The sequence below is a fragment of the Elephas maximus genome, chromosome 8 (assembly GCF_024166365.1).
Source record: "Elephas maximus indicus isolate mEleMax1 chromosome 8, mEleMax1 primary haplotype, whole genome shotgun sequence".
Classification (NCBI taxonomy): domain Eukaryota; kingdom Metazoa; phylum Chordata; class Mammalia; order Proboscidea; family Elephantidae; genus Elephas; species Elephas maximus.
In genome coordinates this window covers 106,822,574-106,847,871 of record NC_064826.1, presented here as the reverse complement: position 1 = coordinate 106,847,871, position 25,298 = coordinate 106,822,574, and the positions used below count along the sequence as shown (strand labels likewise).

The following is a 25,298-nucleotide window of genomic DNA, read 5'->3' as shown; positions in this document are numbered from 1 at the left end:
CCTGTGTCACCCACACCGGTTTTAAGGGGCACTGTGCACAGGGCAGAGTCCCTGGGTGGAGTAAATGGTTAGGCACTTGGCTACTAACCAACAAGTTGGTGGTGTGAGCCCATCCAGAGATGCCGCGGAAGGCCTGGTGATGTGCTTCCAAAAGGTCACAGCCTTGAAAACCCTATGGGGCAGTTCTACTCTGAATACATGGGGTCACCATGAGACAAAGTCAACTCAACGGCACTGGGACAGGAGGGAAGCAAGACCCCTTCCTGCACAGCCAGGAGCATTACAATACAAAGTTCGGTGGAAGCAAAATGAAAGTAATATGAATGTCAAAAACGTTGTTCTCACCAAGGACACAAGGTGATTATGAGCCCAAGTGACAGAAAGGGCTACATGAACCAGCGACTACATCATCCTGAGACCAGAAGAACTACATGGTGCCCAGCTACAACCGAAGACTGCCCTAACAGGGGACACAACAGAGAACCCCTGAGGGAGCAGGAGAGCAGTGGGATGCAGACCCCAAATTCTCATAAGACCAGGCTTAATGGTCTGACTGAGACTAGAAGGACCCCAGTGGTCATGGCCCCCAGACCTTCTGTTGGCCCAGGACAGGAACCATTCCCGAAGCTAACTCTTCGGACATGGATTGGACTGGACAATGGGTTGGAGAGGGATGCTGGTGAGGAGCGAGCTTCTTGGATCGGTGGACACTTGAGACTATGTTGGCATCTCCTGCCTTACTGTCTCATTAGGGGGAGAGTAATTGGGAGTGTGTAGCAAGGTGTATATGGGTTTTTGTGTGAGAGACTGACTTGATTTGTAAACTTTCACTTAAAGCACAATAAAAGTTATTTAAAAAAAAAAGTTCTCATTTCATGGCTAGTTTTGGGTGGACACGGATGTCGCCCTATATATGTGAAAAGGTGGTTGTCAAGGGTTTCTCCTTCCTAGCTCTGATTAGTTTAACACCCACTACTGAACAATACAAAGTTTCTAGACCGGGAGCACAGTGAGGTGACGGAGGCAGTGGTATGTGTGACACCTGCTGGCTTCCTTCTTTACAGCAACATGATCTGAAAAGACACCATGTTTGGACAATGTACTCAATGGAAATCACTCCCTTACACTAGAACATATCTAACCCACTTTAAAAAATTAGACAATGATGCCAACACTCCACCTCCCAGCACCCAAGCCAGGAGCCAAATTTGTGAGAAAGCAGGCTCTGAGGTTATTCAGCCCTCCAGCCAGCCGCTCCATGCACATGGGGGGCAGGTGTGGAGAACACAGGGCACCTCTGGTCCTGCTGCTCCTGGAACTTGCTGGTTCTCAGCTTGGAGTTGCTGAGCAGCAGCTCTGACCTCCACAGCCGCCTCCATGGCCATTTTCACTTTCTGTCTTCTCAGGTTTGTTTTCTCCATCAGTCAATCCCACCTGCCTTCTCTGTTTCAGAACTTACCCAACATTTCTGCTCTGGTACCTTTCTACTTTAAAAGCTGTTAAGGATTTTTTGAAGTTCAGTGACATTTTGGAAGGAGAGATAAAAGTGAGGGCTCATTTTCTACCTCAGATCAAGAACTTTTACTGGGCTAAGAGGGCCAGGCGGGGTGTCCCAGTCATATCTGTAAATTGGTTCTGACTTGACCACTAGGTGGTTGTGATGCTGGGCAAGATTCCTCAGTCTTGCATCCTGTTGCTACAATGAGGGAGGGTTTGGATGAGCTCAGTATTTGTCAAGCTTGTCATTGCAACAAAGTCCCTGGGTGGTGCGAAAGGTTATTACAGTCAACTGCTAACTGAAAGGTTGGAGGTTTGAGTTCATCCAGAAGCCTCAGGACAAAGGCCTGGTGATCTACTTCTGAAAACTTGGCCATTGAAAAACCCATGCAACACAGTTTTACTCTGACACAAATGGGTCACCAGGAGGAAGTTGGAATCAACTTGATGGCAACTTTTTGTTTGTTCAAATTGGGAAGAGCTGGGTTAAACGGCATTGAGACATTTCTCAGACTGTTCAACACACCATTGTATGCTGTGAATCTTCCAGGATGGATATAATGAAGTCCCCAAACTTGTGTCCACAGCAGGGTTTGTAGGGCCGGGACCATGTCCCAGGACTAGAGTTTTACGAAGGCAAAGTATAAAATGCTTCTTTACAATCTTTATCGCAGGTCCTAATTCATCTAAAATACAATGTACCCATAGCAGCTCTAACACTCAATTCTATCTGTGACAGAAATACAATTTCTGAACAAGCAGAGCTGAATTTTAAAAGCAAGGCTTTGGAAAAACAGATCTGGGTCCCAGGTTACCTAAAGTCAGCATTAGCTGTGAGTTTACCTTATTATTGCTTCTGTCTTCCTACTTGCCTTGGATGATTTTTTCCTTAGCTTGATTCAAAAATGTGAACTGGAAGTACCCTATATTCTTTGATAACATCTAATTTCCTACATTTCAGCTTCCCTGAGACGGGCGAATCACTCAGCCCACCCCACCCTATCCCCACCGCCCTCCCTCATTAGCAACGTCATCTCTACCGTCTTTCCCATTCCCCAGCAAAACAATCAAAGCACGTGCCCAAATTTATTTTTATTTTGCATACATAGGAAACAGGAACCTATCAAAAGAACAGAAAATAAGGAAATGAGCCAAACATTGCAGAGGAAAAGCATGCACAGATCAGCTTCAAGTTTTCTCCTAACCACGGGCCCTACAGGACCTGGTACGCCAGGGGCTGCCACTCACTCTACAAGGTGGGGACAGCCCACCAGCAGCACACAAGAAATGAGAATGGCCGGGAAATGTCACCAGAGGTGGTTTCAGTACACAGTACCAGTGTCCACTGGGGGTTCTAGCCCAGGTTCAAGGGAACACAAAACGCACCTTACACAAACATGGGAATATAAAATTGTTGAGCACTACCAATCATTTGGTCTCTTGAGATGATGTGCTATCAAAAAGATCAACAAAATTTAGTCATAGGCCTTTGGGTGCCTGTTCAGCCGGACCCTGTGCAATTCCAGGGCCAGCTCTCCACATGCTAATTGAAGTTAAAAATGCGAAATAAATGGCCTAGAGGAAGGTGAGCTTTTGGACCCTGTGTAGTTGTTCCTTGGTTGTAAACAGCAAACGTTGTGCTTTGTCTTCTCGTTTAAACCAGGGAGGCGAGTGTGGGTAGGTACTGCAGTCAGTGACAGGAGGTCAGAAGTCACACAAAGGTAGCATCTGTGTTCACAAACTGTGTTCCCAAGCATTTCCCGTGCAATTTCCTAGGAGGCTCCCAGGTCTCTATCCTCAAACAAGTCGTGGAGCAGTGACTTCTGCCCCATCCCTACGGCTCACTCCCTACCCCTTACAAGAAGTCCCTGGGTGGTGCAAATGGCTAACGTGCTCAACGGCTAACTGAAAGATTGGAGGTTCGAGTCCATCCAGAGGCACCTCGGAAGAAAGGTCTGGCAAGCTACTTCTGACAATTTGCCATTGAAAACCCTATGCAGCGCAGTTCCATGCAGACACACGTGGGGTCCTGATGGGTCTAATTCAACTCTACAACAACTGGGTTTTTACCACATACAAATACCCTGGCAAAGCATGGAGGCCAAGACTCCTGGTCTGGGGTAATGAAAATACTCAGCATCCTCCAGTGAGCTGTCCCTCTGCTCAAGTTCAAGGAGTAACAATTTCTCAAGAGGCTCCAATTAGATCGTTTCAAAAATAAGCACTGCCCCTTCCCCACTACCTACACTACTACACACAGGGGGACTTAGGTGTCTTGGCTACACTGCTTCACCCTGCTATATGACACACCGGGTCTACATTTGGGTTTGGGTACACTATCAACACTACCAACTATGCCAAGGACCAGAACGGCCCTGCTCAGGTTAGCAACTCCAGGTGAGACATGTTTCTTATCCAGGGGTTTGCATTCTAATTTCACTAAATTCAGTAAAAATCAACTTAGTATTTTTTGAAGAAATCTCTCTTCAGCGCTGGGATGTCTGCTTTCTCCTCTTTTTCTCAGCTTGCTCCCGCTCCTCAGAGGCCAAGACACACCTGCTGAGATCAAATGCCACCACAGCTGCTCCAGGCTCAAAACCGAAGTCTCTACTCCCACGGGACACCTCCCCCCTGGAGTCCACTGTGCCGTCCATGCCAGGTATGCCCGAGTGGGGCAGTTCTGCTTTGAAAGTGTCCATCAAACCCACCATCTCAGAGCTGCCTTCGGAAGCAGCAAGAACCTCTAGGTGTGATGACAGACTGAGCGGCCCTGAGCATCCCAGGAAGACACACTCCTCATCCGACCTCAAAGGGCAGGACATTACGCACGTGCTTCCTCAAACGCACTGGAAAAGGGCGAAGAATTTTTCTCCAAGTCAGACCAAGAACTCATAAAACGTAGCATTCCAGATTGGGCAGGGAGTGATTTCCCGTGACTGTAAGAAATGTTCTGTAGTGGTTCTCAGGGAGCTGTAGACATCCAGCTTCATTCCTGGAGGTGGAAGCGGGGCCGCACCTGCTCTTCCCAGCCCAGTTGTGCAGAGGGGATGTCTTCACAATGAGCCACTGAGGCGCGCAGGGACAGAGCAGGGCCCGGACACATCCTCCTGCTGCCTGTCTCCCTCAGCGCATTCGGCTGAAAAAGACCCGCTGGGGCTCGGCTCTGAGTCAGTCCCTTCCACCGGGCCATCTCCCTGCAGTGGGCAGGCGTTTCGATCTTGTGGAGCGAAGCCTGCCTAGCGCCCCAACAGAATGCCGCACCCTGGGCCCTCTGCGCGTGCTCACCACTCAGCTGCGCCCCCCATTCCACACCCCCCCCCCGCCCTCCTCCTCCCAGTCTCTCTTTTGAGGATCTGGGTTCACCACCCTAGGAGACTGCAACCCTCGGCAACTGTCACCGCACTGCCTGAGAGCACAGATTACACAGAAACAAGTGAGAGGAGACACAGTGTGAATTCAAATATTGGTCCTCCGTGGAAACTTGAAAGGGAGCTGTGCTTGCTTTGAAGAGATCAAAGTGAAATTTGCCCTTAGCGGCTTGTCAGACCGCTCCTTACAGGAACACTGACGGGGACAGAGAAGGCTGGGTGTGGGCCTGTGGGACCCGGGAGCCCACTTGTCTCCCTGCAGTGTGGCCGTGGTGCCTCTTCACACGGGCAGGTGTCCCCGGCCCCCGCTTACTTGGCCTTCACCACCTGTTCGTATGGGGGCGGCGGCGTGTTGCAGTAGGACGGGGGCGGAGGGTAGGCAGTGCTTCCCTGGGGTGAATTGGGTTGGACCTGGAACGCCATCGCCATGGGATTCCCAGCAGGGTTCAAGCCTGGTCCTCCGGGGTCAGTGTAATACGGCGGCCCTGGCTGCTGGGCTCCTGAAAGACAGGCAGACAGACAGACTTGAGCATAAAGGAGAAACCATACCCACCATACCTGGAAAGGTTCTGAGCTACAGGGGCCACAGAGACCACCCATCTTAATCACTTATTCGACTAACATGTCTCAAGGACTCAATAAGCCCAGATACAATGGGGCACCTGGGCTGTGGGTCCAAACAAGGTCCCTGACCACACAAAGGCCCTGTCTGCATGGAGCTGACATTCTGCAGGAGGGAGAGAGAAAACAGAAAAAGCGCACCTGAAGTCACAGATGGTGGCTAAGTCAGGAAGGACATCAGCAGAATCAGGGGATGGTATGGGGCTGGGGGGCTCAATCGCACTAACCGATACCTGAACAATAAAAATGAGGCAGCTCTGCAAGGAGTCAGGAAGCTGGGCCAAGGGAACTACAAATGAAGAGCTCCCAAGATAACAGTTTAGAGCTGAGGGAACAGGGGCACAGTAAGGTAAGTAAACCTGCAGCTCCGTGTTGGAAGAACTGCAAAGAGGACCCTGGTTTCCTGACTCCCAGCCTGGAATTATCACTGGCAGTTCCACGACCACTTTGCGAACACAGATTTCTGGTGACAGTTTCTGACACAAGTTCTCCATTCCCACCTTCTGGGCTAAGACAAGTTTTATCAGGGCACGGATTACATGTCCTTCAGGTGAGTTCCAGTTCACAGGAAGCGAGAAAACCTCCCTTGCTGGCAGGGGCTGGGATGGATGAGTCCACTCCTCCACCCCTTGATGTAGCTGGACTAGATTCTCCCTTCTCCAAAGGTGAGGGGGTTACAGCAGGCAGGCCGACTCCCAGCTACAGGGGAGAGAGTGAGCCATGGGAGGTTCAGAGAGCACCAAAGATGACAGGAGGGAACTGGCTGATCTCCTTGCCCCAAATCTAGCCCTCACATTTTTATAATGGTTGAAAATAGACCAAATGCTGTTTTAGAGCCTATTTTTTAGGTCTAGTTACTCTGATTATGTGGATAACCCTACAGAATACTGAGTAAATGAAAAATTAAGAATAAAAAACAAAAACTGTGGGATCTTTAGTGTTTCCAGGGTTGAGCTAACTTAGTAAGGGAACTCAAGTCTACTTTGAGTTGGGCCTCATTTACCTCATGGAGACACTCAGAGTGTCAGAGACATCACCCTGTGTGAACACTCTATGGGGCCTTTTGTGTGTGTGTGTGTGCTTTAAGTGAAAGCCTACAGTTCAAGTCAGTTTCTCATACAAAAACTTATACACACATTGTTATGTGACCCTAGTTGCTCTCCCTACAATGTGACACCACACTCCTTCTCTCCACCCTGTATTTCGTGTGTCCATTCAACTAGCTCCTGTCTCCCCCTGCCTTCTCATCTCGCCTCCAAACAGAAGCTGCCCACATAGTCTCATGTGTCTACTTGGGCTAAGAAGCACACTCTTCACCAGTATCATTTTATGTCTTATCGTCCAGTCTAATCTTTGTCTATAGAGTTGGCATCGGGAATTGTTTTAGTTTTGGTCTAACACAGAGTCTGGGGGCCATGACCTCTGAGGTCCCTCCAGTCTCAGTCAGACCATTAAGTCTGGTCCTTTTATTAGAATTTGAGGTCTGCATCCCACTTTTCTCCTTCCAGAGCCATTTACAAGTCTCCCTTCATCAAGATTTAACTGAGTGAGGGTCTGATTCCTAGAAAGATGCCTATCAAGGTTTGCAAAATATCTAAAACCTCTATAGCTGGCAGAAATTAGATCTTGGGACTCTACAAATGTGCTAAGAGAGAGAACGGAGATAGAAATGAAAGGCTAGGAATACATTCCGGGGTGGTGGTAGGAAAGCAGTCAGGGATGCCACCTGTACCCCAAGTCCGCTTCACCTGCCTGACACAGCAGCCTGTAGCCTTGTGGAGGGTTTTGATTCTATGTCTACCAGCCACAACCCTGAATTTCTCAAGGGCAGGGATCATGTTTTATTTACCTCTAGATTACTTTCTATTTTACAATAAAAGTGAAATTAAAGACTTAAGAGAGGCGATTGTCACAGCTCAGGTACCACACGTTGAGGGCCTCTGTGTACTGCGGCAGGAAGGGAGAGGGAGAACGAGCGCAGGATGGAGTTGGTACTACCGGCAGGACCTGAGGACATGTGGAATGTGTGAGGACGGGGAAAGGGTCTAACAAGAAAAGGCCCTGGTTTCTGCTCTAGAAATGTAAGTAGACCACCAAGCAAGAGAGGGACTACAGGAACAGGGCAGGGCAGGTGGAAAATTCCACACCGAACTGAAGTGCTGAGGTGCCTTTGCTGAGTCTTTGGTGTCCAGGTGGTAACAACAACAACAACAAAAAAAAAAGAGTGTGGATTAAAACACCAAGGAAGTCTGCAGGAAGGGAGAGAAAGCAATTCTGAGCACTGAGCTGTAGGGAAGATCAATACTCAAGACACAGAAGAATACAAACCATTTAAGGTGGATGAGAAGGCTGCAAAGGAGACTGGGAAGAACTGAGGGAAAGTAGGTCCCAGGAGTAGGACTAGGGTTGAGTCACAGCAGCAAAGGGAAAGGGGAGTTTTTAAGAAAGAAGAGATTAGTACTCTCCAAGGTCGTTGTCAAAATAAGAATTGCAAATTTTCAATGGATGTGGTGCTTGGGAGTTCTCTCACTCAGCACTTTTAGGACAGTAGTAAGTGCAGAACCCCAAATGCAGTGGGTGAAAAGCGATTCCAGGGCATAGGGTGAAGGCTGGATAAGAGGATGAGTGGTAGTTAAAGGGACACAGACTAAAGGATGGCATATTTTTAAGGATGGCAAATGCTTGAGTATATTTATAGGGGTAGGGTGGTACAAATGGCAAAGCACTTGACTGCTAACTAAAAGGTTGGAGGCTCGAGCCCACCCAGAGGTGACTCAGAAGAAGGGCCTGGGGATCTGCTTCTGAAAAAAATTAGCCAATGAAAACCCTATGAAGCACAGTTCTACACTGACACACATGGGGTTGCTAGGAATCACAACTGGTTCGGTTTGGTTACATCTATACAGGAAAGAGAGGATTTCTGGGACAGAATATAAGCTCAGTGAGGGCAGGGACCTTCTGGTTCAGCATTTGGACCACAGAGCCTCATGCACAGGAGGGCACTAAATAAATCTTTGTTGAATGGGCAGAGAGAACAAGTGTAGGGAGGGGCCTTGAGAAGTGGTACCAGTGTAGCCTCTGGGGAGCCCACAGTCATTTGGGAAGGAGGAAGCAGGTGCTCATAAACCTGTTACCCTGTTGCCATTGAGTCGATTCCGACTCATAGTGGCCCTATAGCAGAGCCTATATTTTGAGTGGAGCTGGGTGCTAGGTTATTCATTTGCTGACAGTGATGAGGGAAAAGATGAATGGGAGAATTAAGGAACACCAGCAGACAGATTCCAAAATCCTCAAAGAAGAAGGGAAAAATGCACAGAGGTCATAAACAGTAGCAAAAAACATGACAAAGAGTGACAGAGACAACTGGTATGGGATTCAACATGGGGGGGGACTCTCACTCTATACACTGCCTGTGTTCTTATGGTTTAAACCAGAGTCTATATCATGACTTCTGATGTCCATTTCCTCTAGCCCAGGCAGCTTCTCCACCACGCAGGCAGATGCCTCAAATGCAATCCAGGACAGAATTTGTGCCGCCCACTGCCTATATCCCATGCTCGGTTGCTGACACTATATCCACCCACTTTACTCACTGGACTATGAGCTAACCTCCTCATGAGGGATGAAAGGGCATCCATAATCAGGCTCCTACCTCCCTCCCTCAAAGTCTTACTTCTTACTGCCTACCTTATTCTTTCTCTCCAAACAACCACCAAATTGCCTGCATCCGGCTCAGATCTCCCCTGACCCTCACTAGAAAGTATCTTCTGGGCTCTCAGCATGCAGATGGATTGATCTGTTCCTGTGCATTCAGGGATAAATCGACATCAACTCATAGAGACAGACGATGCTCTCTTCCTGGAATGCCCTTCCTGGTCTACACACCACTCTCCTCCTGAACCCCATTTCTTCATAATTCCCATTTATCTTTCAAGTCTCAACTGAGAATCATCAACTCCAGGAAGCTACTACACCTAGCTGCCTGCTGACCACCACACTCCTGGCTAGACAAGGTACCCTCTTCTTTTGGCGTCCAGAACAGTGCAGGCATATCTGTATCCTTGCACTCCCCAGAGTGTGAAACACTTTCCTGAGCTTTCTGCAAGTGAGGATGGAATATCATTTGTCTTTGTACCCTCGGGGCCCAAAACAGCACGTGACATGTGACAAACGGTCCATAATACGTAAGACAAATGACTAAGAAAGGATGCATGGCAGTTTTGATCTGGGCTTTGTCTCTGCCATCTTGTACAAGGTGTGCTCTGCAGATTCCTGATATGGTGGCAGGAACTGGTCGTCTAACCTGTGCCAGCTCCACCCACCAACCTATGTCAGCTCCGCCCACTGCTCTGGATGATCGACTATAAAAAGACCCTCCACTGTCAGAGGTGAGGGCAAGGGCAGGGTGGTCTTTATACCACAGAGGCAGCTCAGGCTGTGGTCTGCCATGTACCAGCAGCCTGGCCAAGCCCTCACTGGAGAATAATGAGAAATGCTGGCAAGTGTGGACTATTTCATCTGTATTTCCAGTTAACAGTCACAACTCGTGGATATTGCCAAGAATTGGTGGATGGAACTGAAATATCTGACCGTGTTAATGGAGAAGGATTTGGAATAGAAAGAACAGACAGGAGGTGGATAATGATGTACTTGTCAAGAAAATGAACCCCTAGGTGAAAAAACTTGGCAGCCACAGGGACGGAGCAGGCTGGGAAATCTGTGATTGAGGCCAAAGGGGAGCAGGAAAAAAGGCTACGGGCTCCTCATCCAGATGGAGGAAATGAGGCAAGAGCACAACCAGCCCAGACAGGGAAGCAACCCTCACAGAGGCTCTCCATGGCCCAGGCATCTGCTAGGCTTCAGCTTATTTGGCTAAAAGCAGAACTTTGACAAGATGCTAACTGTGCTAATGTTCAGTCTCCCAAAAAAGAAGGGAAACTGAGAGGAGAACTGACACTGTGGGCCCAATTCTGACCAAGATGGGCAGACCCAGTGAGTAAAGTGAAAGGAGGGAGACCATTACACATAAGAAACCACTGAGGGAAGGGCCGCAAGGTCAGGTACAAGCCTGCAGATATAACAAAGGTGCTTGGAATTGTAAGCACCTTAATATCATAATTTCCTCAAATGGATACATGCATACCAATCTTCATCGCGGCATTATTCACAACAACCAAAATGTCCATGGAGAGATGAATGGCTGAACAAGATGTGGTACATACATACCATGGAGTATTACTGAGCCATAAAGAGAAATGAAGTCCTGATACACGCTACAACATGAATGAACCTTGGGAACATGCCGTCTGAAGCAAGGCAATCAAAAAGGAACAAATATTTTATCATTCCACTTATATGAAACATGTAGGATAAGCAACTGTATAGAGAGCAAAGATTATTAGTGGCTACCAGGGGCTAGAGAAAAGGGTGGGGGCCAGGAAAGGAGCTATTGCTGAAGAGGTAGTAAATTTCTCTTTGAGGTAATGTAAAACTTTTGCCAAACAATAATGGTGATGGTAGCACAACATGGTGAATGTAATTAATGTCACTGAAATGTACACTTCAACATGGCTGAAATGGCAGATGTTACATATATATCTACCACAATAAAATGAAAAACAAGAAAATATCTAAACAAAAAAATTTTTTTTAAACATCCTAATTTCAACTCCACAATCACAAAGAAGCATTGTGAGAACAAAGATTTGAAAGGTTCCAAGCAAAGCCTGTATGATTGATTCTAAAGGGTCAAATTGGAAGGGGGCATGTAACCAGAAACAAACACAGATGGTGTCAGGAAAATAGAAGCAAGGGAGCTGACGTTTGGAGCTAAGACTCTGGACACACTAATTTTTTATAACATGTTTATATCCACCTGCACCTACGTTGCAGGCGGTCTTCCCTAGTCATCATATTTTACTTTTATGTTTCTGTGTTAATTAGCGAACGGAGGATAAAGAAGAGTAATAAATACAAGAAATGGCAAAGAGAAAGACCTCAAATCTGATTCTCTGTCCAAGAGAAAGGCTTGCACACTGAACAAGGGAGAAAAAAACAGATGAAGGAAAGGCAAAAACCAAGACAAAAAGTGGCCAGGTGTTACTGAGAGCATTGAGATTGCCTAACTCTGACCAATTATCTCCCAGTGTAGACAGTCAGGAAGGAAATCAATATTTAGCGAGGGCATCATTATGTGCTCAGTATATCGTCTGGACAAACACAAGTGTTTCTCATACAGACATGTCATGGTATTTCACATACAGCATGTCATTTAAGGCCTACAGTAATACTGTAAGATACATTATTATCACTTCCATTTTACAGATTCAAAAGCTGAAGTCTGAAGAAATTATGTAACATGCCTGGGGGTGGGGGGGGGCTTCTTCCCCTGGACGTTGCTAGAGCTGAAAGAACTGAACCAGCAATTAGTAGTCACTGAGGGCAGCTAGTGAAGGAAAGAGCTGCTAGGCTAAGATGAACGGAAGGAACCTGGGTCCCTGAAGATGCTGCTAAGCAATGAAATCAAACCAGGAGCCTCCCTGCCTCATGACTGTTCATCACAAGCGATAACTCATCCTATTCTTTAAACTGGCTGAACTGGGATATCTGTTGCTTGCAGCCTAAGGCACCTGAACTAATTCTCCCTGACAGCAATTGCATAATTAATAGATAAGTCTCCCCTTTCCTCCAAACCTTCTCCTTTGATTTGGTTTTATGTTTCATCTATTCATTTTGCTTAGTTATCCCAACTATTAAAAATATTTTTTTGTTCCATCTCCAGGATTTTTTTACTCGGTAAGTAATGAGGCTGTTTACAAATTGGGATAATTTTGTTTCTACTTCCTAATGGTTAAACGTCATTTTCATGTTAATCCTTTTGCCAGAAATTCTAGACCATCATTAAATACTAATGGTGATAACTAGCACCCTAATTTTAATGGGAATTCTTGTACTGTTTCACTAAATATGATGTTGGCAGTAGGTCTAGAGTACATATTTCATTTAACATTTATTTACTGGGCATTTCCTACGCAAAAGACACAGCTGGTAACATGCAGGTGAGGACTCAGTCCTTGACTTCAAGGACCCTCAAGGTCCTTGCCCTCAGGGACAAGGAAGAAGCCATACATTACTAGTTTCGATACGGAATGTATAATGAATATTACTGATAGCCTTTTCAGCACCTATAGAAATAATCATATTGATTTTTTATAACACATTTATATCCACTGTCAGCCACATTGTGGATGGTCTTCCTTGGTCAGTATATTTTGCTCTCATGTTTCCTTGCTGTTTTTCTTGTAGTCTGTGTTCTTGCCTTTTTTTTTGTTTTTAATGTTCATTACTATCTTTGACAGTGATTTAGAATGTAGACAGGTTGCTTGTAATACCAAGATTTGGATACTCTAAAGACTTCCAATAAACTATCAAACTCAACAGTGGAGTTACTTTTGTGGAAAATTAGTGTTATAGACTCCCTTCCACCACTTTGCCAGTCTTCATTAACGAAATCTGGAGAAGGCCAAGCTCTTGACTCTTTCTGTGGCATTAAGTTCTTCCTCAGTTTTTAGAAACTTCAAGGGGCAGAAATGTTGACCAGACTTGCCCAAGGATGGAGTAGGCTGCCTCAGGTACAGGCTCTGCTTTCACTGAAGCATTTTGAAAACAGACGGAGGACAATTTAGGGGGTATGGACTAGAGGAGATTACAGACACATCAGCTGAGGAGACAGCATGGGGTGGCGGGGACGAGGGAAGGCTGGGATGGCCTTTAGGGTACCATCCAGCCCTGAGATTCTAAGAGTTTATGCTTTTACTCTTTCTTTTTGCCTGTGATGGATCAAAAGGAATTAACAAAATACCCCTGCTGGCTACATGCCCAGTGATAATCTCTCCTGTTTTGTTTTCCGTGTTAATAATAAACAGCTTTATGGACCTCAAACGAGTAGCCAGCCTACCTTCCCTCCTTCACCCAGCTTTTCCTCCACAGAAAAGGATTAAAATATTAACACACAACAAATAGCAGACAGAAAAACGTTGTCTATGTCATTTTGAAGTATTTCCCCAAGGCATTAAAAGTCTCTTCTAAAAAAGAGAAAATGTGGTTGAGGAAACTAAAAGTTTGTTAAAAGTCAGCTGAGACGCTGAATGGCAGATAAGATGGAAAATGCACGTCCTGTTTTGGCTGGAGTTCCAGGGGCAATCTGAATACCCAAGATGAGAGAAAAGGATTTCTAGCTTTACCACTTTTAACTTTGGGCTCTATGTTGTTGTTGCTGTTGTTTGCTGCCATCCAGTCTGCCCCTGACTCGTGGAAACTCTATGTACAACAAAACTGCCCAGTCCTGTGCCATCCCCATGATCAGCCGGGGGATCAAACTATTGTAGTCCATAGGGTTTTTGCTGGCTGATTTTTGGAAGCAGATTGCCAGGTCTTTCTTCCTAGTCAGTCTTAGTCTGGAGCTTCACTGAAACCTGGTCAGCATCATAGCAACATACAAGCCTCAACTGACAGACGGGTGGGGACTCTGCCTGAAGTGCACTGGCTGGGAATAGAACCCTGATCTCTCACATGGAAGATGAGACTTCTACTGCTGAGCCACTACCGCAGCTTCCTATCAAAGGTCAGAAGTTACCACTGCACAGCCACTCTGCCTCCCTGTCCTTCCTCAGGAGCCAGGAAGTGGGGGCTGTGTCTGCTTGATCACTACCAAATGCCAAGGCTAAGCTCAGTGCCCAACGCATGGAGTAACTCACAGAAAAGAATATTTGGTGAGTGACTGAAGGAATATTTGGTGAGTGAAGTGATTCACGCCTTGTGGCCTCTGCAACAAGGAGCCCTCTGTCTAGTTTGGCCCAAGTTTCTCCTTACTCCATCCCCCAAAGGACCCAATCACAGCCATTTCAGTATATTTAGGGAGAAAAGGTCACAAAAACCGACTTGGGAGGCATGGTAGCTTAGAGAGATGAAGAACTAGATGAGAAAGGCAACCTAAGGAAGGCCCCCTCCCTTTGATGGAGTGAGAAGGATGCAAATGAGGCGGATGGGGGCCAGTTTGCCTAACTAAGCTTTACAGTTAAGAACAAATATGAGCAAGATACTTCAGACCTGAGTAACCCCCTGAGATATGAGGCGGCTTCCAAGAAAGCGGAATGGGACTGGTAAAGGGCTCAGGTTCTGTCTTTCCTCTACCACTGGCAAATCTGAGAGCAGGCCAAGGACTTAAGGTGATTAAGTTTGCTAGAAGTTTCTGTTCCCACAGATCAAAGAAGATTATAGAAGGGAAAGCTGTTGTGATTGAGGTAATAATACTACCTACCTACCAGTGGGGCAGAAACCTTGGTGGCGTAGTGGTTAAGAGTTCGGCTGCTAACCAAAAAAGGTCAGCAGTTTGAATCCACCAGGCGCTCCCTGGAAACTCTATGGGGCAGTTCTACTCTGTCCTATAGGGTCACTATGAGTCAGAATCAACTTGACAGCAACGGGTACCAGTGGGGCAGGCTATAAAAAATGCCTTTCTTTTTTGAAATACGCTCTGTGTGAAGTGTGTTATTTGTCAGTATCCATAGTGGCCAATGACACTAGATTCTTTTACACGCAAAATAACCCCAAAACTTCACTTTCATATGACAGGAAGTTCTCAATGTTTCTTCTTTACGTAAACTGGATAACATAAGTCATAGGAAATAGCAATTGAGCTGTCACAGAAAGGGAAGGGGTATCATTAAAGTTAGAGAATTACCAAGATAAGAATGACAGGGAAGTGAGAGAGAGACAAACAGACAGAAAATCAGACAGAGACACCCACTGAACTTTGTGGAAGAAATACTCGAGGTCAGCAAAGAGGTATTCTATGTTGTAACACAGGAATGATTCTCGAGCTTTACTAAATGAAACAGCTCTCAAAAATCCCACCCGTGGCCCCGCCCTAAATGCCCAGTCTACCTTTTGATATCAGGGGTAACCTGGTAAAGTATATTCTGGCAGCTATAAAGGCATATTACTAGATTGGCATTTGATTTTTAAATCATCTTACACATTTCCTGTTATCTTTCTTTCACCAAAACCAAACATTTGAAAACAATTCCATCTCTTCACCTCTTGAAGGAGGCTACCCAGAGATGGGGAGAACAGACAGGGGCTCTGCACAGGAGCACAGGACGCTCCTAGCCCACAGCGGCCTGCATTTTGGGTCCCCTCGCCCCACAGTTTCTTCAGGGAAAAAACGAGGAGGGAAACCTTAGAGGGTGGAGGTTAGAGATGGTGGGGCGGGGAGGGTGGTGTGCAGGTGTGCAGGCACCATTACACTGATGAGGAATCGTGCTATCGCGCCAGCTCTACAAACCAGCTTGTCCTTGCGACTGAAGCAGCCCTATTTGCGTTTCAGGTATGATGTGGAGGGTAATTAAACTGTCAAAGCACACTCCCGACTGTTTCCATTTTCCTGGAGTTAGCGTCATTTAGTCACTCCATGGTCGTCACTGTGGGCTGACACGCTTATCATAGGTTTGAGACATCAAAACAGTCAGAGAACCATCAATGAAATCAGCCTAAGTGTACTGTTTGAAAGGAATACAGGTTTTCCCCGCTACCCCAAAGTAGAGTGTTCCTATGAAGTCTTTCATAAGCTGAAACGGAGCAAAGCAAAGAGGCAATTACCATTAATTTGTATGGGAAAAATTTTTGAGTGTTCCCAGACCTAAAAAATAACCTACCAAATCATACCAAAGAACACATCAAACCTAAAATAACACTAACGTATAGTGAAAGCATAATACACAGCCTATTAAAGTAGAAATAATGGGGAGCTTGGCAGTACCACCCGCTGCTCAGGGTGAGCCCTGCCTCTTTACCACTCGCTGAAAAACAAACGTTAAGTGCTATGTACACTTTTCACCTTTTTTCGTAAAAGCAAAAATCCTCTTCGGATTAGCAAAACCAAGTACTAATGTAGGTCTTTCGTAACAGTGAAGGGGTGTAAAGCGCATTTTCAAAAAGCAGGGAACACCTGTACAGATGTATCTCCCAATGGGAATACCCCATCTACATTTAACTATTTCATCAGGAAAAAAAAAAAATCAGTATTAGTCACATTAAAGGAAAACATTTTAAAAGAAAACTTAAGTCATGTTAACCCAGCAGATTTCAATACTGGCTATTCCCTTCAGTCTGTCTCTATGCATTTGTTTGCTCACACGGTTGGAACGAGGGCCCTTCATGTAAATTATTATTCACTGAACCCTGGTGGTGCAGCGGTTAAGAGCTACGGCTGCTAACCAAAAGGTCGGCAGTTCAAATCCACCAGGTGCTCCTTGTAAACCCTATGGGGCAGTTCTACTCTGTCCTACAGAGTTGCTATGAGTTGCAATTGACTCGCTGGCAATGGGTTTGGTTTTGTGCTCTCTTCACTAACACAGCTTTACAATTGTTTTGCCATACCGTTACATACCCTTGGTCTTGATGAGAATCCACTTCAGTGGCTACATGATATTTCATAAAGAAGAAATCCTGTAATTTAGTCATTTTCCTTCATGACCCCCTAATCCCTCTTCCCACATTCAGTCGTGCCTTGCATCCAGTTCTGTTACGGCTCCTTCTCGGATCTCCCTGAGACCCAGCCCCTCCTCCTCTCCACACCCACAGCTCTGCTGAACCCAAGCTCTCACCAGAGTTTCCCTGTCTCTCCACCTCCCGGCTCAGCCCCATCCCTGCTTCTCTGACCCTAATCCACCTGGCTCTCATGTCATCATTTTCGATGTTTGTTCTTCCCACTGTTCTCCAGGATTTAAAGAGCAGTGAGGATACCTTACTCACACCCCTCTGCCAGCATGAATACAGTGGCAGGTGCTGGTTAGCTAATGTGTTACGTATGAATGTATGAAAGAACGAAGTCTATCTTTCCTATTGACCCAGGAGGGCATACTGACAGGGCCTTGCCAGCAGCATGATGGGGATGATTTAGGGGGATGATACCATTTGTGGGGTTGCAACCTTCTCTTGCTGTACTGTCTCTCTGCATATACAGACAAAATAAAATGAGGAGTGATTTTCTTCATATGATTTCATTTTGCCCTAAGTTTTGAGGCCCACCCTAGGTCTCCAGAGCTCAGTCCTCCTGATTACCTGTCCTGTAGGTACCTTGTTCTGTTTCTCCAACAACAGCTACTCAGCACTTCTGCTCATCTTCTGCACATGCCCTGTCAAGCCCAGGGCCAAACACACTCAACTGTAAGCCCTGAGACCTTCAACCAGCAGCTTCAGCCTTTGTTCCTTCTGGATTCTGGGCAGAGGGTAGGGCCTCACCTGAGAACCTCAGCCCCATACCTGGTTTGGCCAATCCCTACCCCTTATATGCACAGTCCTGCTCCAAAATGGCCTCTAGAGCCATGATTGTCCATATTCCTCCCCCTCGCCCAGACACAAGCCCATTTTGCAATGTGCAAATTCCGTGCTTTTCTGCACCCCTCAGGTGATGCTGGGCTTGGAGCTGGTCCCAAGGATATGAGTGGCTGCCCTCCCCGTGCAGGGGTCTAGCCCTACAGTGGGCACTGGCCCTCAAAACCCAGCCACTTTCTCTCCTTCCTTCATAAGCGAAGCTCCCCAGAACCCACCTCCACCTCTCAGACAGGCAGGAGAGGAGTCATGGAGCCATACTAGCGAATCCACACACATAAACCCACCTACACCAAATACCTGTACGCCCAGCACTGACCAAGTGCTGCTCCTGGGTGTGGCTTATCCTATAATCCTTAGTGCACTAAGCTTCTCTCTTTTCCCTCGTTCTAAACCTCCATGTGGCATCTTCTTTACATCCACCAGCCCAAGGGCACAGAGCCTTGAACATTACAGCATCTCAGCAAACATCTGTAAGGTGGTCAATCCGTGGATCAGGTGTGTTTCCAGAACCTCATAACCAGGGAATCATTTAGAAACTAACTGACCCTAATTTTTTTTCAATATTACTATTTCTAAAGAGTGAAATCAATGCAATCAAACTCTTCCCAGGCATACAGCTGTTAACTAAGGATGTAGCCCCTGATTTTGTAGTGAAATTACGGAAATTATCTCCCCCCATAGAACAACAAAAAAAAAAGAACAAGGCAAGCCTTAATTTCTTATGATGCTCTGGTGTATTTTGGGATCAACTATTCCACATTTGCTACAGGCCAGTAAGAAGAAAATGGAAAAACTAAAAAACAAAAAAAATTTTGTAGTGAAATTACGGAAATTATTTCCCCCCATGGAACAACAAAAAAAAAAGAACAAGGCAAGCCTTAATTTCTTATGATGCTCTGGTGTATTTTGGGATCAACTATTCCACATTTGCTACAGGCCAGTAAGAAGAAAATGGAAAAACTAAAAAACAAAAAAAATTTTGTAGTGAAATTATGGAAATTATCTCCCCCCATGGAACAACAAAAAAAAAAGAACAAGGCAAGCCTTAATTTCTTATGATGATCTGGTGTATTTTGGGATCAACTATTCCACATTTGCTACAGGCCAGTAAGAAGAAAATGGAAAAGGGGTGGCAAATTAAGTCTATAGTTTGGTCAGAGAAATGGTATATTTGGTGCTAGAAGCAACTGTGACTCTACAGAGAGGAAGGGGGGCCCAACCAGTGTCTCCCAGCGGCCGTGGCCATGGCAAGTGATTTTATGCTGGCCCCAGTGGCCTCTGCATCACGGGCCATCTTGGAACCAAATAAATGACATCAATTTTTCTGAGTGTTCCTGATATAACACCACAACGTGGAGTCAGTCAAACCACCTGGCCTCACCTCTGCCCTCTGTGGTGAATGCCTCACCTAAGATTATGTAAAAAGGCCTGGGGCTTGGGCCTGGTGGCCTCTCAGGAGCACTGGCTTCTCTCTGCTGTTCTCAGAGGTGCTCAGTGTTTTCATCTGCCCTAGATTCTCACACGTACCCCACCCTCCAGCGGATCCTGCACTTGATCCTACGTGGTGCTATGCTGGCTGCCTGGCGCTCTGCAGCACGATAGTCTCATCGTACAGGCAGATGGAGAAGGCAGGCCAGGGGCCTCACCGGCCAGTCCTCAGGTCTCCCTCCCTCCCAGTTCAGTAGGTTTCTACTCCTCAGCTCAAATGAGGCTTCTGTCGGTGTTAGGGGCTGAATTGTGTCCCCCCAAAACATGTGCTGAAGTCTTAACCCCTGTACTTCGAGTGTGACCTTCTTTGGAAATACTGTAGGGCTTTTTTTTTTAATTTTTATTGTGCTTTAAGTGAAAGTTTACAAATCAAGTCAGCCTCTCATACAAAAATTTATATACACCTTGTTATATACTCCTAATTGCTTTCCCCCTAATGAGACAGCCCACTCCTTCCCTCCACTCTCTCTTTTCGTGTCCATTCTGCCAGCTTCTGACTCCCTCTGCCTTCTCATCTCCCCTCCGGATAGGAGATGCCAACATAGTCTCAAGCGTCTACTTGATCCAACAAGCTCATTCTTCACCAGCCTCTTTTTCTATCCCATTGTCCAGTCCAATCCATGTCTGAAAAGCTGGCTTTGGGAATGGTGCCTATCCTGGGCCAGCAGAAGGTCTGGGGGCCATGACCACCACCGTCCTTCTAGTCTCAGTCAGATCATTAAGTCTGGCCTTTTCATGAGAATTTGGGGTCTGCATCCCACTGCTCTCCTGCTCCCTCAGGGGTTCTCTGTTGTGTTCCCTGTCAGGGCAGCCATCAGTTGTAGCCAGGCACCATCTAGCTCTTCTGGTATCAGGCTGATGTAGTCTTTGGTTTATGTGGCTCTTTCTGTCTCTTGGGCTCATAATTACCTTGTGTCCTTGGTGTTCTTCATTCCTTTTTGCTCCAGATGGGTTGAGACCAATTGATGCATCTTCGATGGCCACTTGCTAGCATTTAAGACCCCAGACGCCACTCTCCAAAGTGGGATGCAGAATGTCTTCTTAATAGATTTTATTATGCCAGTTGACTTAGATGTCCCCTGAAACCATGGTCCCCAAACCCCCACTCCTCTACGCTGGCTTTTCTTTGTTAATAGTTAAGTGAGGTCACACCAGAGTAGGGTGAGTCTTAATCCTAATCCTTTGAGTGGTGTCTTAGAGAAAGAGAGAGCAGACAGGGATACGGAGTCACACACGGGGGGAGACAGATATCATGTGATGACAGAAGCCCGGCAGCACCCAGAACCAGAAGAGAGGCATGGAACAGTTCCTCTCTCAGAGCTCGCAGAAGAAAGAGACATGGCTGATAGCCTGATTGGGACTTTCAGCCTCCAGAACCACGAGACAATACATTTCTGTTCTTTAAAGCCACCACCCACTTTGTGGTGTTTTGTATGGTAGCTCTAGGACACCAAGGCACTGGGGGAGCCTTCCTTGACCTGTACTCTAAGTTTCTCACTTACATGGTCTCTCATTATCCTGAACGTTCTCTCCACAGCTCTCATCATGGCTGGGAGCTGTGTCCTTATTTGTGTGTGTGTTCAGAGCTGCCACGTACAGCTGTGCAGACCATGCACTGCACAACAGGCCAGTGGGAGCGCAATCCAGGCTGGGCTCTGGTGTCTTGGGCATCTGCAGTGCCTTTGTACGACATGTTCAATAAATGTGCCCTGAAGCAAGCAAGTCAGGCAGCCTTGGCTCCAGGCTCAGAACATGGCCACCATGTTCCTGACCCTCAGGTGTACTAGGGTGCAAGCCTGGGTGGCAGCTACATTGACAGTGGCAGAGAGTAGTCTGGGCTTGAGCACATGGGCCAGGGGTAACAAAGCCTGAGTCCTGCCTGCATAAGCACATGGCCTGGTGGGGGCCTGATGTACACACAGGGATTAAAACATGTCATGATAAAATGTTGCATTGGCAACTGTTGGGTTCTATATATTTCTACAACCATAGAAACAAAACAACACACCACAATAAGTGCTGACAATGCACCTGGCACAGCGCACAGCAGAGGGAGCAAACCACAGCATGGGGAAGGGAACGGCCAGGGGTGTGTCACTACACAGACAACGCAGAGCAGGCTCCTGAAGGGAGGATGGAGTTCCCAGGCCCAGGAACACACATGAAGGGGCCCAATGGGACTGCAGAGAGAAGCCCCCAGACTGGGCACCGGGCTCGGATGTGGCTATGAAGGGCCCTGTGCACTCGGCTACGTTGCCTGCACTTGATTCTCTGAGCAAGGGGAGCCCACTGAGATCTTTAAGCAGAAGAGTGACGTGACCTGTGTGCTTTTTGTTAAAGGTCTTTCTGGTGTGACGTGGAGGACAGAACTGTGTTGGGAGAGATGGGTGACTGGGAAAACTGTTAGCAGGCCTTGCTCAGGGGCAAGATAAGGGTCTAAAGTAAGATTCGGTAGGCTCTGACGACCTATTTATTGGATGTGGTTGATAAGGGAGAGTGAGGATCCCAGCTGGAGAGACAGGGCACACTGCTGTGTGGAGAAGAGAGACAGGGGTCAAGGGAAGGGCACACACAAGTGATGAGTTTCCTCCTAGAGAGACCGAGATGCCCATGGTACCAAAAAACAAGCCCATTGCCATTGAGTCAATTCCAACTCATAGCAACCCTATAGGACAGAGTAGAACTGCCCCATAGGGTTTCCAAGGAGCAGCTGGTGGATTCAAACTGCCAACCTTTTGGTTAGTGGCCATAGCTTGCCGTGGCTCTTAACCGCTGCACCATCAGGGCCATTCCATTCCTGTGGAATTCCACAGCCGGCAGCAGGAAGCACAGGTCTAACTCACAGAAGCTGCCCACTGTGTTCACCCGAGCCTGGATGGAAAGGAAGGGCAGTTGTCCAGCATGTATGGATCAGGGCAATTGGCATTCTTCATTAGTGGGTGACGGGAGCTCTGCAGGGGTGCTCCTGTCCCCTGTACTAAAACTCCATGTAGTGGTGACAGAAAGGAAAGGAAAAACTCTTTTCTGTTTGCAATTGACTCTTTTCTCTGAGCTACTATCTCCATCTGATCAAAGAAAGAAAGAAAAATCAATGGCCTAAAATGATAGAGCACAAACTTGAAACTATTCAAAGAGTTCCAAATACGAAAAGAATACAATCCATTTCTGTGTGAAAGTTTTAGGTACAACTCCCACCTGACATGTTGTGGAAAATACTATTCAGGCCTTCCTGAGTAGCATTTTTCAAAACCATAATAACTATGATTCTTTTTAAAAGAAAAGAAAACCCTGCTAGAGTATCTAGGAGAAGAAAGTTGTAAAAGAACGAAATAAAAAATGACCAGCTCCACTCTCTTTGCATCCTGGGATCAGTATGCCCTCATGAGATAGAGGAGAGAAAATGCTTTATACCTGCTTTTACACTGAATCCCCCTTATTTCTCTTAAAACCAGGCAAGAACTGCTCCTCAAATTCTGACCATCCATCTGCAGTATGCAGACAGCAGACAGCTCCCCACCCTCCAGGTGGCAATGGTGGCCGGGAGCAGAGCACCATTCACGGGAACAGTGTGGGCATGAGGAACGCACCTGTCCCCCAGCATCATCTGCTTCTCCAGCCTCCCAGCTTCAACTGCCTCCCTGCATCACCTACCCCCCCAAACTCACTTGTCCCAGCCTCACTTGCCTCCCCAGCCTCACCTGCCTCCTATCTCACCTGTTATCAGCCTCACCTGCCTCCCCATACTCCTGACCGAGAGAGATAGGCAGGAGCAGAGCCCGACACGAGGTGAGGGCAGCACCCACTGTAATGAGCAGGGCCTGCTCAGCCCTCCGGAGCCCTGGTTCTCCTCCCTCCTCAGACGAGCCCTCTTAAAGGGAAGAGGAAACACCTCACACACACGTGAAGCCAAAACCAGGGCCCCAGCCTGTGTTCCTGTGAGAGCAACAGTAGCTGACATTTTTAGCTAGTATCAAACCCACCCAAAAAACCCAGCCTAGACTAGGTATAAAAAAATATAGCAGGGTTTTATAAGAATTAAGAAACTGCTAATCCTTTTTGACCCTGGGACATCACATTGGGTAATACGCCTTAAATAAGCCAAGTGTAACTTATACAATAGTATCTATAGCAGCACCATTTTTAAGTACCTAGAACATTAGTAAATGCTCAATAAATACTTGTTTAATGAATAAAAGTGAAAACCAAACTAAACAAATGGCCAGCAGTAACAGAATAATTAGGCAAATTGCCCTTTAGCAACATAGTTAATATTTAGTCCAGAGGCATCTGGAATGGCAGGAACGTGTTTCTACATAAAGATTTGTATACAAAATATTTTTTAAGGAAAAAGGCAGAAAAATAATATGCATATACTAATCACATACACAGGCATATAAGGTATACTGATGACTATATGGGAATAGAAGGTAATGGGTATTCAATTCAATATATATGACATTTTTTGTCAGCACAAATGCATAAGAAAATTGATATTCCTAACTTAAATGAATAAGCAGGGCCAAAACTGCTCTCTCAGCATACTATTCAGTGGCTCACACACAGCACATGTAAACAGCAGGAAGGACAGACAGGGACAGAGGGCTGACCTGCAGCAGAGTTCGGGGGCTGCCTGGTGTAGGACACGTTGAACGCAGGCTCCTCAATCAGTGGTGGGGGGTACATCCGCCTCCGGATGAAGAAGCCGGCACCACAGCAGAAGAGCACACCCATCATCAGGAGGAACCTGGGGGAGAACACAGATGTGAGGGAGGCACGGAGCAGACAGGAGGTCAGATGGGCAGAGACCGCAAGGGTTGCCTGGTGACCCAAAGCCCATTGGAGCCCTCTGGGGATCTACGAGCACAGACCCTGTGAATACTGACTCCAGAAGGGATATGAGAAGATGGGGCTTGTGATGGTTAGTTTCATGTATCAACTTGGCTATGCTAGAATTTCTAGCGGTTTGGCCAAACACAGGACGACTTGCTGTTTCATAATGTAATCTATTGGCATGTAATCACCTGTCATAGCATGATCAATCAGTTGAAAGGAGAGTTTCCTTAGGGTGTGGTCTGCTCCCAGACACAAATAGTATTTCAGCAGAACTAGCTCTCCCTCTTTCAACTTTGCACTCTTCCTGTCATCTTGGGATGCAAGCCCACAGGAGCCTCCAGCCTGCCACCTGACCTATGGATTTTGAACTTGTCAGCCCCCTACAAAACCAAGAGCCAGCAGAGGTCTCCAGCCGCCACCTGACCTACAGATTTGGGACTTGGCCCACAATGGCATGAGCCAATTCTTTGAAGTAAATCTCTCTCTCTCTCTCTACACACACACACATATATATATACATGGGAAATGAAGCCCTGGTTGCACAGTGGTTAAGAGCTCGGCTGCTAATCAAAAGGTCGGCAGTTTGAATCCTCCACATGCTCCCTGGAAACCCTATGGGGCAATTCTACTCTGTCCTATAGGGTCGCTATGAGTCGGAATCAACTTGACAGCAGCGGATTTGGTTTTTTATACATGGAAGACAGCAGGCAGAGACTTGGCCTGCAGGTTTCTTGATGGAGGCCACTCCCTAAAGAGAAGCTCTATAAATAAGATCTCTGCCTCAAAGAGTTCCAGAAAGTTAGCTGGTTTCAAAGGGCTGGTGCAACCACTTCCCTGTCCATGGCTCTGACCTCAACGCGATAGTTTGGCCAGAACAGGAGACACTGCTTAAATCCTGTTTGACTACTTTGGCTGGTCCTTGCCTTGCCATCCATTTCCACAATTTTCTATTCTTTATTGTCAAAGCAACAAGGGTGAACACACTTATCCCTCCTAATAGTTGTCTCTCCATTATTATATGAACACACATAAAGAAATAAAGGTGTCCTTCCTAAAGCATGCCTTAATTACAGAGAAATGACAGGAATAGAGAAG

At 46.6% G+C, this 25,298-nt stretch overlaps 1 protein-coding gene across 2 annotated transcripts in view; it reads right to left on the bottom strand.

Moving 5' to 3' along the window:
- Nucleotides 1–2,576: 2,576 nt before the first annotated feature.
- The window catches only part of VOPP1 (VOPP1 WW domain binding protein), a 129,216-nt gene continuing 106,494 nt past the window's right edge, over nt 2,577–25,298 (bottom strand). For both annotated transcript variants that reach the window (XM_049893463.1, XM_049893464.1), the window contains 2 exons: nt 23,978–24,114; nt 2,577–5,365 (listed from right to left, as the gene is read on the bottom strand). In XM_049893463.1, the coding sequence (XP_049749420.1) occupies nt 5,175–5,365; nt 23,978–24,114 (328 nt within the window). In that variant the 3' untranslated portion in view covers nt 2,577–5,174. The remainder of the gene's footprint in view (nt 5,366–23,977; nt 24,115–25,298) is intronic.